This window comes from Solanum tuberosum, unplaced genomic scaffold, assembly GCF_000226075.1.
Source record: "Solanum tuberosum cultivar DM 1-3 516 R44 unplaced genomic scaffold, SolTub_3.0 scf00128, whole genome shotgun sequence".
NCBI lineage: Eukaryota > Viridiplantae > Streptophyta > Magnoliopsida > Solanales > Solanaceae > Solanum > Solanum tuberosum.
The window spans coordinates 1200471-1217869 of NW_006239053.1; the positions used below are offsets into that span (position 1 = coordinate 1200471).

Genomic DNA, 17399 nt, shown 5'->3' on the forward strand with positions numbered 1-17399 from the left:
ACTCCTACTTAACTGATATCATAGTTGGTTTTTTAAAAACAATGAAGAAAAAAACACAAAATCAGAATTTAATGAAGGATTAGTCCCACGTGGCTTGCCACGTCAACAAAAATTTGGGGTGTTAACTCTTGAGGGTATTTGTGGACTCTTAGGATAACAGCAGGGGCATTTTTGATCCCAAAATGTAACGAAGGGTATAAATGGTTTATTTCATATAGTTCGGGGGCAATTTTGACCCTTTTCCGTTATAAAAATAATATATTAAGTATGTATATTAATAAAATATATGTATATAATTCATTGGTTCGGTTCGGTTATTTCTTCGATTTTTTTCGAATAAAACCATAACCAAACTAAATACTATCGGTTTTCAAAAACCTAAAACCAAACCAAATCAAACCCAAATAAAATCGGTTTTATTTTATCGGTTTGGTTTGGTTTTTCGATTTGGATCGGTTTTTATTCAAACCGTGAACACCCCTAGTTATTATACATGAATAACTTACCTCCTCTCAATTATTAAACATAATATAAATTATATAAAATTATCACTAAATACAATTTCTTTGAAATTTAATAGGGCATAACTGAGCTCCGAATCAAGTAAGGTAGGTGATTATTTGCTGGAGAAGTGGACAAAGATTAATAAGGAAAAATATCTTCTGTAATCGGCATATAAAAGTTGACCCTTCTATCCCCATATAGTATTTTATTACTCTATCTTTTCTTCTCTCATTTCATAAACCCTAGTTAGTGCAGTCGATGGCCGGTACGTACGGTTACGAAGGCGGCGGATCTGCTCCGCCACCAAGTGGCGGAGGAGGTGGCGGGTATGGATCGGGCGGTGGAGGATACGGTGCTTCAGGTGGTGGTTACGGAGGCAGTGGTAGAGGTGGTGGTGGTGGTGGTCGAGGAGGTGGAGGATATGGTGGTGGTTCCCATAATCGAGGTATTTATTTGAATTATTACACTATGCCTGTAGTTTGAATGAGTTTTAATTCATATGTGGCTCTATTTACAGGAGGTGGCGGTGGATACCAAGGAGGAGATCGTGGAGGTAGCGGTGGATACCAGGGAGGAGATCGTGGAGGTCGCGGCGGCGGTCGTGGTGGAGGAAGTGGTAAGGAAGGTGATTGGCGTTGCCCTAACCCAAGGTAATATTCTCACATCCTTCTCGTGGATATCCAGGTCATGATAAATTATCCTTACTCATTTCTCCCCCTAATACCTTTAAACCTTGTGAGACTCCTACTTAATTCCGTAAGAGCAAAAAAGTGTTATATTTGCTTCTACTCTTTCAAGGAGGAGATCGTGGAGGTGGTGGTGGATACCAAGGAGGAGATCGTGGAGGTAGCGGTGGATACCAGGGAGGAGATCGTGGAGGTCGCGGCGGCGGTCGTGGTGGAGGAAGTGGTAAGGAAGGTGATTGGCGTTGCCCTAACCCAAGGTAATATTCTCACATCCTTCTCGTGGATATCCAGGTCATGATAAATTATCCTTACTCATTTCTCCCCCTAATACCTTTAAACCTTGTGAGACTCCTACTTAATTCCGTAAGAGCAAAAAAGTGTTATATTTGCTTCTACTCTTGAACCTAAAGCCAATCGATAGCGAGGCAGCGTTTGTTTGTGCAATCTCATTAAGCTGAAACAGAAGTTAATTTTTGGAAAATCATGTTATCTTATCACTAGAAATATATGATTTCCTATTTCATAACTTGTATGAAATCCTGCTACTGAATTGTCCAGCCATTTTGCTCAAGATAACCAGTGTTTCCGTGTGCAGGTTCACTAAGAAATTTATGTTTAGTCTTACTTTTTAGTTGGGTTAACCTTACACCTTTGTATAACCCTGAACAATTCTTGGATTTTGTCAACTCTCTTGTATTATGACAGGGTATATTTCTGCCTTCCTACTTCTGTAAATCTTGCACCCCTGGATGCTTAGTTATTTTATTAGTACACTGCTATTTCATAAAAAAAAGAAATTTATTTTGATTCTCTGTGTCCTTCTAATTTTAATAATGCGTCTATCCTATCAATTCGACAAGATGTTAGTTCAGTGCGGTGGTTGTTCAAGGTTATGTCTTCTGGGTTTCATTTCCTAATATTTCATTTAACATATGTTACTGTGATTGTTACCATTTCTTGTCAATTGTTATTAATTCTGGCATGTCTGGGTGTAGTTGTGGAAATTTGAACTTTGCTAGAAGAGTTGAATGTAACAAATGTGGTGCTCCTTCACCTGCTGGTTCTGATGATCGTGGTGGCAGAGGTGGTAGCAGTTATAACAGAGGTGGAAGTGATGGCGGCTATGGAAATAGTCGAGGGGGAAGAGGTGACAGCTATGAAAGCAGAAATGCTGGAGGTGGTAGAACTGGTTCTTATGGTGGTAGTCAGGGAAGAGATGGTGGTGGTTATGCTCAAGGTCCTCCTCATGCTCCTCCATCTTATGGGGCAGCTGATAGCAACTATCCACCACCTTCTAATACTTACGGTGGAAACCCTGATGCAGTTCCCCCGCCTGCGAGTTATGTTGGTGGACCTGCATCTTATCCCCCTTCGTATGGTGCCCCTGGTGGCTATGGTGGGGATGCACCAGCTGATGCCCGTGGGGGTGGACGGGGTGGCCCGCCGGGTGGATATGATGGGGGATATGGCGGTGGTGCCCGGAATACAGGAGGTGGTTATGGTAGTTCTCCAGCTGAGGCTCCGGTAAAGGTCAAGCAATGCGATGAGAATTGTGGAGATCTCTGTGACAACGCAAGAATATATATCTCAAATTTGCCTCCTGATGTGACCGTCGAAGAACTTAGAGAACTTTTTGGGAGCATTGGACAAGTAATATGCAGATTTCTTTCGGTTATGATTCTCAGTATCAGATTCATTCTGTATTGTAGCATTTACGTTGTTTTTCTCTAACTTCACTTGAACCCTTGCTGTGTTAAATGTGGTATTGATGCCTGAGCTTAGACAAAAGGACGACCAAATACCTGTTATTATGATCTACTTGATTTTGCAGACCATTAAAATATTGCCATTGATTTGTGATAATGAAGTTGTTTACTTTTGTGACTTTCTCTTACCATATATACCAGGATTAGTGCTCAAGTTGTTTCTTTTTAATGTGTAGGTGGCAAGAATCAAGCAAAAACGAGGATACAAAGACCAGTGGCCTTGGAGCATAAAGCTATACACCGACGAACAGGGAAATAACAAAGGAGATGCAGTTCTGTCATACGAAGATCCTTCTGCAGCTCACTCTGCCGGCGGCTTTTTCAATAGTACTAACTAGACCCAAATTTATTCAATTGAGTTTATGCAGTATATAATTTACATGCTGACCATAAATATAATCATCATCAGATCATGACTTCAGAGGTTACAAAATCACTGTAGCAATGGCTGAAAAGTCTGCACCAAAGCCGCCTCCGGCATTTGGTTCTGGGTGAGCCTTCTTAAATTACTGCACACTCTTTCTATTCCATTGCATATTACATTCAGTTGTGCTACAATTCACAGTTTATATTAACTCACAACATGTCTTAGTGGTTGTGCTGTGGAATGTATACAGAGTTAGCAAGTGTGTTTTACTATATAGTGGACATATGGTTATTTTTACAAAATCTCTGGAGTTTTGGTTGTTTACTATTCAGATGAGCAGAGCTGTTCTTGCATCTAATGTTAACTGTAATTGTTGTGTCAAATTTCATACTGAAGTTGCATGCCTAAAATTCATGCTTGATGTTTACCTCGGGTGTGTATATTGAAGTTTAATTTCAATAATTATTTTTCAGTAATTTGTTAACATAATTGATACATTGATTTGTTCCCAGAGTAAAGTGAATTGAGCAATTAATATTTCATTTCTATAACTTGGTACTACATTTGTCCTTTTTGAGGTGCATGGGAATCAGCTTAATCTTAATTGTGTGGCTTCACTACTGAACATTTTTGCTTCATCCTGTAAAAATATATTTATCAGCATCATCTATGTCATCTATGTATATATCAATGTAAAACTGTAAAGTTACATGTATCAAATAATTTCATAGTGCTTTCAAGAATAAGTGTTTTTTTTTTTTTTTTGTGTGTTATCTGTTTTATTTCTTGTTTAGTGCTTTTAATTGTTTGTCCTCCTTTGCTACTTGAAAATTCACCTGCTGATTGACACCCTATGCATTCTTCCTGCCCTATATTCTTTCTATTGCCATTTAGAACTGTATATAACTATATATATTTTAATGGCTCAAGGTATAGAAAATTGTTTTATCTATTGGATTGAATGAAGAATATGTTGTTTCTTTTATATTATATAGTTCCATTGGGTTAATGGTATATTTGGCTGGCTTTATTTAAGCTGAGGGTATATCGGAAACCACCTCTCTATCTCTACGAGATAGGGGTAAGGTCTGCGTACAGTCTACTACCCTCCCCAGACCCCACTTGTTGTTATTTGTTGGGTTAAAGGTATAAATGGGGTGGGGATGTTTTGTGTATTCTGAACTTCTGAGTCCCTGTGCTAATTTGGAGAGTTAATATATCTCTTATGCTCAAGTCTCTCTTTACTTTGACAGCCGTGGCGGTCGAGGAGGTTATGGTGGTGGGCGCAGGGATAACTACAGAGACGGTGGAGGTTCTGGCCCAGATAGACAGTCTCATGGTGGAAACCGTTCACGTCCTTATTGAGTTCCAGTCAAGCATTTTATGTACTAAAATTTGTGGTGGGAGGGGTTTTTAATTAGTTCCATTTCAAGATATACTCTCTGTGACTTAAAAGAGGTAGGCTGTTCACTTACTTTCACTTGAGCAATATCCACCTTTTCTCCTTTCTTTCTGCTACTTGGGGTTGCGGAAGGGGTGAGTTTTTTCTAGTTCAGAACCTTTTTTGATATGTTGAATGTTTTGATAGAGGCGATTGGATATTCTGCAAATTGCTGCTAAGGTAGGTGAAATATTCAGGTGAGTGTTACTACTGTGGAAAACCGATTACTCTGGAATGATGTTTGGTCTCTTTAGGTGATTTTGCTTGCATGTTGGAAATGCTAGCATCTCTGCATTAGACCTTGTATAATGAATTTGTTTCCTATATGATGTTGCTGTTAATTACTTGAACTGTTTTCTTTTACTGTGTATCTGCTAGTTCAGTTTCTCTTCCATAGAAGAATGTTGAGACAAGTCTCTTATACTTCCGCATTTTTCAGCACAAATGGCGGAGTACAATGGTGAAATACTTGCTAATTTATTTGTAGGGATTAATTGTTGGATCAGAAAAAAGACAAACGATCACACAGCTATACAAATCATGATGATTGTGTTGCATACAATTTGAGAAAACAAGGCAGTATATTGATTCTTTGGTCTGAGCGCTTGCAAGTTGGTTTCAATCAATTTACAGGAAATAGTATTAGCGTCCAATTCTTTCGTCGTTCTAAATAAAATTGTGAGTGGCAATAAGGAGTTACTTTTTTGGTGCATGGAAGTTGCTTGAAATTTTATGTTGGTACTTTTGCAGGTTTTTTGGAACCCTTTTTAGCCATGTGTCTGTTTTTATCATTTTCTAATTTGGTACTTGCAAATTAGTACTTCTAGTGGATAGTAGGACATTCTAGTTGTATGACCTTGACTTATTCTGTTCTTCATACTATTCAGTCAATTAGCATTTAGACAATGTTTTAAACCTTTAATAATCCTTAAGATGGTATCGAGAACACTTTTGCTGTACTGAAAAATGATTTATAAGCTAAACACTAATCAGAGATTGTTTTCCTACAACCCGAAGGCGCTGTTCTGCTATCCTTGTGCTATGACTGAGATTCATCGATCTAAATAATATTTTTATTGAGGAGTTGGGGATTGGATGTCAGGTGTGAAGAAAGGTCTTCTGATATCTCTTAAGTTACCATGCAAATAAGATTTTGGTGATTTTATCAACTCCTGAAGGAAGGCGGTAGACAATGTTGTGCAATTCGTGATAATACCTATCAGATGTTTCATTCAAAGTGCAGCAATACCAGCAGAAATTTCTCGCTGTCGAAGACTGATGATAAAAATGGTGGTATTACAGTGGTCACATTTTATTTCAGTTTGTTGGTCTAAGCTACAATTTGAGCTGTTTTTTACTTGAAATGAAACGGGTCAGTTCGAACCAAATAATCATCATAAGACAGTCCAAACAGCAAGTATACTTTTAACTAGTAGGTTTGAGGAGTGCTGATCTGAGGTGGAAAGATTGTTTTTGATGACATAAAAGTAGTAGTAGTATGATGAAAAAGAAAGCAACGAAAGTTAAGAAGGCAAGACAAATTACTAAAGGAAGCAGAGCATACTAAAAAGGAATACTAAACTATAACAAAAATACATGCAAACGGAATAAGGTAGACGTAGTGTTCGAAAGCTTGCATCGACACTGAGTTGCGAACTTGCGATCCCACGTTGGGCTGGAAACGGCTATGCACCCAAATTCATATTTTAAAAAAGAAAACACACGAATGTTAAACATATAATAGATATTAAAATAAAATAAAATTCTACACATTTATACTAGGTCTCCATAATTAGCTTTAGAATTCATAAATTTAAAATTTCAATATTTGTCATCTTACTATGTGGACTTCTTCCAAAGCGAAGGATATCAGCTTTAACAATCTCTATTTCCCACACTCAACTTGTAAAATCAAGTAATGGAGTTAGAAATTTGACGGAGGGTATACAAATTTTTTTATTGTAATAAGAATATGTAAAATCAAATATATATCTATAGTAGCGAATATTTAATCCGTTTGTATACACATAACTTTCTAGGGAGGGTGTGCACCCAACCACCCTTGGCTCTCCCCCATGTCCTAAACAAGTTAAAAATAACAAGATTGAAACAATTTGTTTTAAGAAAATAAAAAGAAAGAGAGAAAAACAGGACCATTGAAAATTAGGAGTGTGTTTAGTAGGAAAGTAATCCAAAAAAGTAGGCTAATATTACGGATATATGTTCAATTATCCACATTTCTATCAAGCAAATTCAACTTACTTTAATTTTGTAACATTCTAAACTAATTGTTTCACCAAAATTTTCTTCCATTTTTTCTTGTTTAATCAACAAAAATGGTAAGAAGAAAAGTTTCAGCTTGGGCTGGATTTGTACAAGGGCGTCATCGTCAAGAATTAATTGTATGCCAATTTTCAGATATGACAAATTCAAAGGGATGTATTTGGTCTGGTGGTAACCCTTTTGCTTTTAGTTTACCACTTGTGTTGGCCCAATTGATTTTCATTTTCTTTGTTACAAGAATTACTTTTGCCCTCATTCAACCTCTTAAACAAAGTATGGTCAGTGCACAACTTATTGTAAGCTTCTTTTTTCTCACAATTTTATTTTACTTGTGTTGTAAAATTCAAGCTTACCAAGTAGTTTCAGGATTTGAATTTTATGAGTTTGAACAACTAAATATAATACCGTTTTCCGTTCATTTCTAAACATGTCTCTTTACCCCTCTTGAATTGAAATTTTCCAACCTAACATGCTTAAGACCACAAGGATATTTTGGTACATTTTACATATCTTTAATTTAAGATGCACCATTCAAAAGTTTTTAAACGGCATGCCAAATCAAAACTAGACAAACAAATTGAAAAAGAAGGATTATAATGTCTGGTTTTGTATGGAAAATGTGGGGTTTAACAGAAATTCTTGTGCCCGAAAATTCATGCTATCATCATTGTTACAAGTGGATTCAGGATTTAAATTTGATGACTTCAAGAACCAAACCTGATACCATTTTAAAATGGGTTCTTAATGTTTTATTTCTTGAAGTTATACTAATTTGTCACATGTGTATATTTATGTTTTGTATCGAAAATACTGGATTTAGTTGAACTTGTTGTTTATAGGCTGCTGCATAGATCCGCCTCTGATTATACCTTATAATTCTATTGCTTGCAGAGCTACGGTTTTAACTTGATGAGTTTAACCTTTTGTTTATACACCTCTGATCACATGTGTTGCAAAATTTATACTATCATTATTGTTGATCTAGAACAGGCTGGCATTATCATGGGGCGATCAGGCTTTGGTCGGATCCGTGCGTATTCATCCTTAATATTTCGACCAGAAGGCAGAATGGTACTACAGACAATCTCAGATGTTGGTTTCATGTTTCATGTTTTTGTTCTTGGAGTTCAAGTAGATCCAACAATGCTGAGAAGAGCGGGGAGAAACGCGGTTCTAATAGGTGTTTCATCTTTTGTTATGCCTTTTGCACTTGGAGGATTAGCCTGTTACGTATTACCTCATTTGACTGTCATAGATGACGCGACAGCGCATTTCCTGCCTTTGTTATCTGTAATTAACTCTGCTTCATTCTTTCCTGTGATCACTAGCCTTCTTAGTGATCTTAAGATTCTAAATTCGGAAATTGGTCGAATAGCTACATTAGCCTCCTTGGTTAATGACGGTTGTATATATGCTGCTTCCATACTTTTAACAACAATAGATGCATCATCAAGTTATTCAAAGTGGAATGGAGTAATGGCCATTGCATGGATAGGCACATTCCTGATAGTAATCGTGTTTGCTGTAAGGCCATTGGTGAAACATATTGCTAGGACTATACCGGAAAGAGGGGCTATGAAGGAAAGCCATTTTCTAATGATAGCTGTGCTAGCTCTCCTCTGTGGATTTGTGTCCCAGTCTATTGGACAGCCTCCTGCTGTTGGTACTTTTATTTTGGGAGTAGTGGTGCCAGAGGGACCGCCTTTGGGCTCATCGATGGTCTACAAGATCGATTCTTTATGTACTGGATTGCTGCTTCCTGCTAAGTTTGCTATCAGTGGGTTGACATTGGACATATTCTCCCTAGGAAGAGGAAAGAGTCTTTTAGGGGTCGAAGCAGTGATCCTATTGGGTTATTTAGGTAAGTTTGCTGGCACTCTTGTTTCAGCTGTTCACTTTGCTGTTTCCTTCCAAGATGCAGTACCTCTTGCTCTCATCATGTGCTGCAAAGGAATTATCGAGGCATCCTTTTATATCGGCTTAAAGGATACTGGAGTACGCAACCTATCTCCTCTCTTTTCTATGGCTATATATAAACTCTGTATTTTTTCTGCTATATCATGTACCTGTTAGTAGTCCCACTGTTATACTGTCACTGCTATTCACTAATAGTAAACAAGTTATTTACATGTCTCGTATTTGGTTTATCTACAGGCAATAACAAGTGAAGCATATGCGCTTTTGTTAATCACAATGTTGGTCATAACAGGAATTGTGAGACCTTTAATTTGGTACCTCTATGATCCATCAAGAAGGTACTTAGGCTACAGAACAAATAGTATACAACATTTGGATCCGACCAGTGAGCTTCGGGTACAAGTGTGTATTCACAACGAAGATAATGTCCCAAGCTTAGTCAATCTTCTTGATGTGTCCAATCCATCTAGAAGGAGACCGATTGCAGTGTTTGTTCTTAATCTAATGGAGCTCAAAGGCAGCGCAGCTGCTTTACTGGTGCCAACTCATAATAGAAAAGGCAAACCGAAACTCAAGTCTCTGCCTAGCAGAACTGAACATATATCTAATGCATTCAACATTCTCGCACATAGAAATCACGGTTCTATGGTTGTTCAACACTTCACCTCCATTGTTCCGTATGCCACTATGCACGATGACATATGTACAATCGCGGTGGACAAAGGTGTCAATATTGTGATCATCCCATTCCACAAGCAGTGGGCTATTGATGGAACAGTAGGAGCCAATTTCCCTGCAATTAGGATGGTGAACCAACAGGTACTCCATAAAGCACCTTGCTCAGTCGGGATCCTAGTTGATCGGGGACAATTAGCCGATAACACACAAATCTTGTTTGGCCATTCTCTTTTCCGCATCACAATGCTTTACCTAGGTGGTCCTGATGATGATGAGGCACTTGCCTATTGCTGCAGGATGCTAGGGCATCCCCACATCACCATGAGTCTCGTCTGGCTCAAACATTCGAGTGACAATATCGAGAAGAGTATGGAGTCACATATGATACAATGGTTCAAGGCTAATAATGTGGATGCAGGGAGAGTGAGTTACAAAGAAGAAGTGGTGAATGATGCAGTGGGGACAACTCAGGTTCTTCGTTCACTCGAGGACAGTTGTGATCTTTGTATAGTTGGTAGAGACCACGAACAGTCCGAGTTAACACTAGGGATCAATGAATGGATCGAGTGTCCAGAACTAGGATTTATTGGAGACATGTTAGCTACTTCGGATTATAGTTTTTCATTGCTCGTTGTGCAACAAACACCACCCGGGACCGAGTTTATAAACATCCAGCCACTGCAGCCTGTTGCTAGCAGTTTTTATTCTGGTTCAGGTAAATATAGTCAGCATTCTGGTTCAGGTAAATATAGTCAGCATTCTGGTTATGGCCCTTTTGGGTAGCAACTGAAGTTGTTTTCCTCTTTGATCAATGCCAAGAATGTAGAAAATAGGTTAAAGGATACACAGAAAAAAAAGAAAGAAAAGGTCCTGTGTATTGTAAATTTTGTCAAAATTGTAGGTAGAAATTAGCAAGCACAAAGTTCAGTTTTACTTTTATGTATAATGGAAGTAGTCACTATTGAACTTGTTGCAAAAGGTTACTACTTGCCTTATGTGATCTGATAGTGCGTGTGACAACTAGAAATTCACCATTCTAAAGAGTCTCGAGTTTCCCATAGAAAACATGTGGTCAACAGTTTTAACATTTAAGCAGAGTTTTGGTTATATCTATCTTACACACCGTTCTGTTCTCAAGGCTTGAATTCAAGACTTGTGATCATGAATCGGGGAATCCGAATCATTCTATAATACCTGGTCTTTCTCCTTTTACATTTTCTTGGAGAAAAAAAATGCTGCAAATGTGAGCAGTTGTACGATTAACAGATGTAATATTTTCCCTAATTTACTTTGGGTAGTTAGTTGACAGGCTGCCTAACCCATATAATGAAAGTGAAGTTCCACATTTTAATAATTGAGGGATTAACTGAATCTAGTAAAGCTTGTTAACCACTTCCTTGATCGTACTTAAGCTTAAGTGTGAAGTTGTTTGGGTTAGCAATGGTACAATTACTTGACAAAATTTCACTTTTTAAGCTTAATTATGATAATTAAGTATTTAGTTGCACACATGTCATGCTAATATTTGCACTTGTTCCTTGGACTAATAAACCTCATCGTGATTAATATTTTTATCGAAAAAAATAGGTTCAAGTTATTAACGTATAGTAATTACTAATAATAAGATTATACTAGCCATTTATAGTTTTTTAAGTTTTGATCTAAATGTATTTTCATATGTTTTTATGAAAATACATGTCTCGTCTTTATTTGTTAGGTAAGTATCCTTTTAATCCACCAAAAACCAACCCCAAAATTCAACCTTAGTTTACTTTGTTTTACTTCAATCACTTGAAAATTAATAAACTTGACTTCTAAATTAATGATTTATATCTATTAAATATTTTTAAAAACAAATATAAAATTTGAGTCAAAACTACTAATTCTGTCGAACTCGTACCATCAACTCCTACTTGGACAATGCATTTCAAGAACTTGTATGAATTTGAATGCCGACACTTCCTATGAGAAGCCACGAGAACAACATATTCAATGTAATTCTAAAAACGAGATCTAAATATATAGAAAGAATATTTTCGATAGCCTTCGACTCAAGAAGAAATGCACATTTGGGTTATGTTGTTATAGCAACTGGAGCCATATGCTCGCATGTAATTGGTTTACCTTCTTCAATGTTTGGCCAACAAACAGTCCATTCATACTTAGATTAGATGTTTCAATTGTCTTTATCATGCTAATAAAATAATTCAACTAGATATATATATATAAAAAGATTAATCTAGTTAGAGCTGTCAATATGAGCTGGTTCATTTCATCCGAGCTAATTCATACATGCTTTGAAATTTGATGGGTCAGGTCGGGCTAGCCCATTTTTGGTGTGGGCTAGAAAATGGTCGGCCCAGCCCACAAGTACTTGGCTACGGGATTGCCGGGACAACCCTCTTTTCGTAAAAATATATTTTTATAATTTTTTAAATTAAATTATAATTTAAAAATATTATCATAAATATTGACAAGATATATTACATGGGGTTAGTGTTACTACTTGTTAATCAAATCCACAAATAAAATTATCTTTATAATATTTATTAAGTTTGATTTAAAGTAAAAACATAAATAGTTAAATAAAAATATTAACCTAATTATTTTTCAATGATCATAATAAAACACAAAAACTATGATAATATTCTATAGGCTACGGCCTATGTACGTAGTGATTCCTAAAAATTTTAATGAATTTTTATTTTATGTAATACATATTTTATAAATATAATTTGTATTTAAATTGTAATATTTCAAACTTTAACAGATTTTGAGTTTAGACTCTTGTTATTTTTAATACTCTATTTTATTTTTTAATTATTTTTTATTTAGCCCACGGGTCGGCCCTATACATATTTCTCAAGCCCCACAAATTGGCAGATTTATTCAGGCCGGGCTAAAAAGCCCTTTTCTTAAATGGGCTCCAAAAATCGTAGCCCAACCCTATCAAATCACGGGTTAGGCCAGACCGGGCCTAGCCCATATTGACGGCTCTAAATCTAGTCTTGAATAAAGTTCCATTATCCTCAATTAATTTCAAACGAGTTTAACTTCTATATTGTAATTGTTATGCTATCAAATAACTTAAACATGACTACATGAAAAATTTAATCGTCCGTTAAAATTTAAAAGTGATATTAATACTGAAAAATAGGACAAGTTTCTTGTTATAACTTGTTAAAATACACAAATACACCAATTCTATTTCAATTTCATCGACCATTTTCTTCTTATTAAATCTTAGTTTCAACTATGTTGACATATTAAATAACAGCAAGATTAGAAATTGAAGAAGATATTGTGAGAAAATTTTGACAATTCAAAAGAAAAAAAGAAAGAGGAAACCGTTATTAACTGAATAGTCAAAAATTACTTACTGATTTCAGACACCGTAGTCTTATATTTTAATTAGACTAAGAATTAAATTGCAAGTGGTTGCACCAAATCCACCATATAGTTGGACTAATTTGCCTAAAACTTTCCCAAATCTTTTTTTGACTTTAAACTAATCTTTTTTTTAAAGAATAAACAAAATTTACGATTCCCTCCTTGTAACCTTATAAATAGACAACTTCATTAAGTCCTCTAATAAAGCATTACAACTTTAAAGCTTTTTACTAAAGCAAATGCACAAAAACATAGAAATGAAGACTTACATAAGTTGTCTCATTGTGGTTATATTATCACTACTATCTTATTTTGCTAATGCAGAATCTCACAAACATGATTTTACTGTGAGTATACATTCACCTTTTTAAATATAATTTAGAAAAATTATCCAACATTGTCATGATTTTTTTTTTTTTTTTTGGACAGGTTCAACAAACTAGGGTAACTAGGCTATGCAGAACCAAGAATATAATTACAGTGAATGGACAATTTCCAGGGCCAACCTTGACAGTTCGAAACGGAGATACAGTGGTTGTTACTGTTGTTAATAGAGCACGTTACAACGTTACTATCCATTGGTAATTACCTTATAAGTGACAAGTATTTTTTTGCATGTCAATGTATAGAACTTAAACTGTTGTAAATTTTCATGCAGGCATGGAATTCGTCAAATGCGAACACCATGGGCTGATGGGCCTGAGTATGTAACACAATGCCCAATAAGACCAGGAGGATCTTACACATATAGATTTACTATTGAAAACCAAGAGGGTACATTGTGGTGGCATGCTCATAGCAAATGGCTAAGAGCTACTGTTTATGGTGCATTAGTTATTTTACCTAAACAGGGTTCTAATTTTCCTTTTTCACTGCCCCAGAAAGATTTTCCTGTTATTCTTGGTAATGCTTCTTTCTCATTATCTTTTCGATTTAACTTATATACACTAACAGTGAGAACACACTTTTTCCACTAATTTTATTACACTCCGAATTCGATATGATTATATGTTTTTCATTTTGTATAGGGGAATGGTGGAACAGAGACATTATTGCAGTACAAAGACAAGCACAATTTACTGGAGCAGCTCCTAATATTTCTGATGCATATACTATTAATGGTCAACCTGGTGACCTGTATAGATGTTCTACACAAGGTCCTTACTACATAAAAGAAAATGAAACATCACCGATTAACCTTATATACACTGACGGTGTAAATAATCCGTGAAATGACTAATTCAGGATTTTAATGCAGGTACTGTGAAGTACTCGGTGAATCCCGGAGAATCTGTTCTCCTGAGGGTGATCAACGCTGCACTCAATCAACAACTTTTTTTCTCAGTTGCAAACCACATGCTCACTGTTGTGGGTATTGATGCTACTTACAACAAGCCTTTTACAACTAATGTCATTATGGTTGGACCTGGACAAACAACTAATGTAATTCTCACTGCTAATCAGTCCCCTCGCCAATACTACATGGCCGCTCGTGCCTATGCCACAGTCAGAAATGGGCAATTTGATAACACTACTACCACTGCCATCCTTGAGTACAAAAATCTGAACTCGGGCGCGAATTCAAGGCCTTTATTGCCTCAACTTCCAGCCTTTAATGATACAGCCACAGCCACTGCTTTCGCTAACCGATTGAGGGGCGTTCCTAACAATAATAGAGTTCCCAATCAGATTGATGAGAACTTGTTTTTCACTGTTGGACTAGGCTTAGTGAACTGCACCCGTGGCCCTAGATGTCAAGGGCCTAATAATACGCGATTTGCAGCTAGCATGAACAACATTTCATTTGTTTTACCTAGAAGAACTTCATTGCTCCAGGCCTATTACCAAAAAATTCCAGGGATTTATACATTGGACTTTCCACGTGTTCCACCGGTTCAATTTGATTACACAGGCAATGTTTCAAGAGGACTCTGGCAACCAAGATTTGGAACAAAGTTGTACAAGCTCAAGTTTGGTTCTAATGTACAAATTGTGTTGCAAGATACTGCTATCTTCTCTACAGAGGACCATCCTATACATCTTCACGGATACCATTTTTGGGTCGTTGGACAAGGTTTTGGTAACTTCAATGCTCAAACTGATACTGCTAACTTTAACTTGAATGATCCGCCTGTCAGGAACACAATCGATGTTCCTGTTGGTGGATGGACAGTCATCCGTTTCGTGGCTGATAATCCAGGTAAAGAACCTGATTTCATCATTAAAAATGTTCAAATTTTCAAATTTTATACCTGTTTTGATAATTTGATTGATTTGTTGCAGGGGTTTGGTTGTTCCATTGCCACATTGATTCTCATTTGGCTTGGGGCCTAGCTATGGCATTCATCGTCGAAAATGGAATAGGAGAGAAACAGACAATGGAACCACCTCCACCAGATCTACCACAATGCTAAAAATATATAGTGAATGTTAGATTCGGAAGAATCATATGTTTTGCAATTATAGCAAATTGTCCTTGTTATGTTTTTGTCCTAAAATTAAGCAGTTATTAGTGTGTCTATTTGATGTTTCCCCTAAGTGTGAGCCATCAGGATTTAGCCTTGGCTTTATTGAGTTTGAAATTCATCAGTCTATGATATATGTTTGACTTCATATATTATATAGTAATCACAATCTTGGTTTCTGTCAGCATCATACAAAAGTGCTCAACAGTTTTATTGTCATCACATATCTTTGTTTCTTAAGAATATTTTTGAAGTGACAGCGACAACATATAACTAAACCTTAAAGCTAGAACATGGCATCTACCTAACCTAAGACGTTTTCCAAGACTAATTAATTCCCTTTGCAACAGGTCAATTGACTGAATTACTTAATCTGTTGACATTTGTTCATATGATGCTGGTTGTTTAATCTGATTTGTTATCGATTTCATCACTAAACTAGCCAATAAGTCCTCAATGAGATGATTAAAAAAAGATGGAATTAATTTAACTTCTTGACCAAAAACTTGAAGCCCTTCTCCTGTATGGTTCTTAACAACTTGTGATCTCCAAGTCCCCTACCATTTCAACACAACTTTGGAAAATGGCTTGGAGTGCAGTATAAGTTCAAATCTAATAGCAAGAAACTAAAAAGATGCTATTGTGTATTACAAAGGAATATAGTATCTCTATTCTCAAAGACTCGAACTTTAAACGTCTGATTAAAGCCAGATGATCCAACTATATATCCTACCACCTTCTGATTTCTCTTCTACTCCCTCTGTCCCAATTTATATGACACATTTTATGTTTTGAGAGTCAAACAGTTTAAGTTTGACCGGTAATTTGTGCGTGGAATCTTCAATTTTTTTGGAATGAAATTTATATATTTGTAAACTACGTAAAAAGTACTATGAGTCACAATAATTGATAATTCAAAATGTTTAAAAGATCTATGAAAAATTTACGGTCAAAGATAGACTTGTTTGACTCTTGAAATCCGAAAGGTGACATATAAAATGGGACGGAGGGAATATTTCTTTTTCTTGTTGTAGGCTAGCAGATAAAATGTTTTCCCGAATTAATGGTAAAAAGCAAACCTAATGTATCCCGGTTTATCGAGTTTCTTACCTGAACTATCAGTTGAGTGAGTTTTCCACTTGAACTATCACAAACTATTGATCAAAACACACCTGAACTATCCATTGTTCTCTTTTCCTACCTGAAATATCACCATATCGTTCAGATAGGAAACTCACACACGACATACTTTACGTGTGTTTTTGACCCTTCACTCTATTTTCCCTAAGTATTTGTTAGGGAAAATATTATATTTGTTATCGTACAACTACCTCATATGGACAGGTAAACATGGACGACATGAGTATTAGTCACTTTTAGCTGTTTTTTGAGGCATGGTCAAGTAGGAATTTGGTCGTACATGAATACTAACTAACGGAGCTTTACACAAACCGCAACAAAACAATTAAATAACCTATTCAACTAGCTGTATTTTTTTTAAAACTAAGCAGACACAGTTCTGTGAAATACTATTTTCGTCCCAATTTATGTGACACAGTTGAATTTGAATTTGAATACTGACACTTACTAGCAGAAGAAATGCTCATTCGGATTGTGCTGTTTCTAGTAATTGGTTTATCTTCTTCATTGTTTGGAACAAACTTTCCCCTTCATACTTAAATTAGATGTTTTAATTGTCTTATCATGCTAATGAAAAGGAAGATTAACCATCTTCACATATAAAAATACAAGAAGATTTTACCTAGAAATGGAAGATAAAATTAAATAAGAGATACTGAAGAAACATTCAAAATTTCATAGAAAAAGAAACAGAGAAACCGTTTTAATAACTAAATTTACTGATTTACAAGAAAGACACAGCAAAGTTACATTATAATTGCA

General features: G+C 36.1%; 3 protein-coding genes across 7 annotated transcripts; all 3 read left to right on the plus strand.

Moving 5' to 3' along the window:
• The first annotated feature begins 661 nt into the window (after positions 1-661).
• On the plus strand, positions 662-5627 carry LOC102596777 (transcription initiation factor TFIID subunit 15b). 5 transcript variants are annotated; one of them, XM_006350799.2, is made up of 7 exons: positions 662-949; positions 1022-1090; positions 1318-1447; positions 2186-2840; positions 3133-3283; positions 3366-3447; positions 4577-5627. In XM_006350799.2, exons 1-7 carry the CDS (start codon positions 763-765, stop codon positions 4686-4688), a joined length of 1386 nt encoding a protein of 461 aa, XP_006350861.1. In that variant the 5' UTR covers positions 662-762; the 3' UTR covers positions 4689-5627. The 5 variants fall into 5 exon arrangements, with proteins under 5 accessions (XP_006350861.1, XP_015165719.1, XP_015165720.1 ...); XM_015310233.1 differs by having other exon boundaries at positions 1022-1070; positions 1298-1447; XM_006350801.2 differs by having other exon boundaries at positions 663-949; positions 1022-1057.
• A 2409-nt stretch (positions 5628-8036) lies between these two features.
• On the plus strand, positions 8037-10510 carry LOC102590003 (cation/H(+) antiporter 14). Its single transcript, XM_006350861.2, has 2 exons — positions 8037-9042; positions 9202-10510. Exons 1-2 carry the CDS (start codon positions 8050-8052, stop codon positions 10423-10425), a joined length of 2217 nt encoding a protein of 738 aa, XP_006350923.1. The 5' UTR covers positions 8037-8049; the 3' UTR covers positions 10426-10510.
• Positions 10511-13241: 2731 nt separating this feature from the next.
• On the plus strand, positions 13242-15687 carry LOC102597748 (laccase-3-like). The gene is made up of 6 exons (XM_006350802.2): positions 13242-13379; positions 13462-13613; positions 13691-13935; positions 14061-14189; positions 14291-15232; positions 15316-15687. Exons 1-6 carry the CDS (start codon positions 13272-13274, stop codon positions 15444-15446), a joined length of 1707 nt encoding a protein of 568 aa, XP_006350864.1. The 5' UTR covers positions 13242-13271; the 3' UTR covers positions 15447-15687.
• The last annotated feature ends 1712 nt before the right edge of the window (positions 15688-17399 follow it).

Coding starts and splice junctions, on each gene's coding strand:
- LOC102590003 (XM_006350861.2), top strand. CDS start 8,050: ATGGGGCGATCAGGCTTTGGTCGGATCCGTGCGTATTCATCCTTAATA. Junction 9,043..9,201: donor TCGGCTTAAAGGATACTGGA/GTACGCAACCTA, acceptor GTTTATCTACAG/GCAATAACAAGTGAAGCATA.
- LOC102597748 (XM_006350802.2), top strand. CDS start 13,272: ATGCACAAAAACATAGAAATGAAGACTTACATAAGTTGTCTCATTGTG. Junction 13,614..13,690: donor TACAACGTTACTATCCATTG/GTAATTACCTTA, acceptor ATTTTCATGCAG/GCATGGAATTCGTCAAATGC. Junction 15,233..15,315: donor TTTCGTGGCTGATAATCCAG/GTAAAGAACCTG, acceptor GATTTGTTGCAG/GGGTTTGGTTGTTCCATTGC.
- LOC102596777 (XM_006350799.2), top strand. CDS start 763: ATGGCCGGTACGTACGGTTACGAAGGCGGCGGATCTGCTCCGCCACCA. Junction 950..1,021: donor TGGTGGTTCCCATAATCGAG/GTATTTATTTGA, acceptor CTCTATTTACAG/GAGGTGGCGGTGGATACCAA. Junction 1,448..2,185: donor TGGCGTTGCCCTAACCCAAG/GTAATATTCTCA, acceptor GTCTGGGTGTAG/TTGTGGAAATTTGAACTTTG.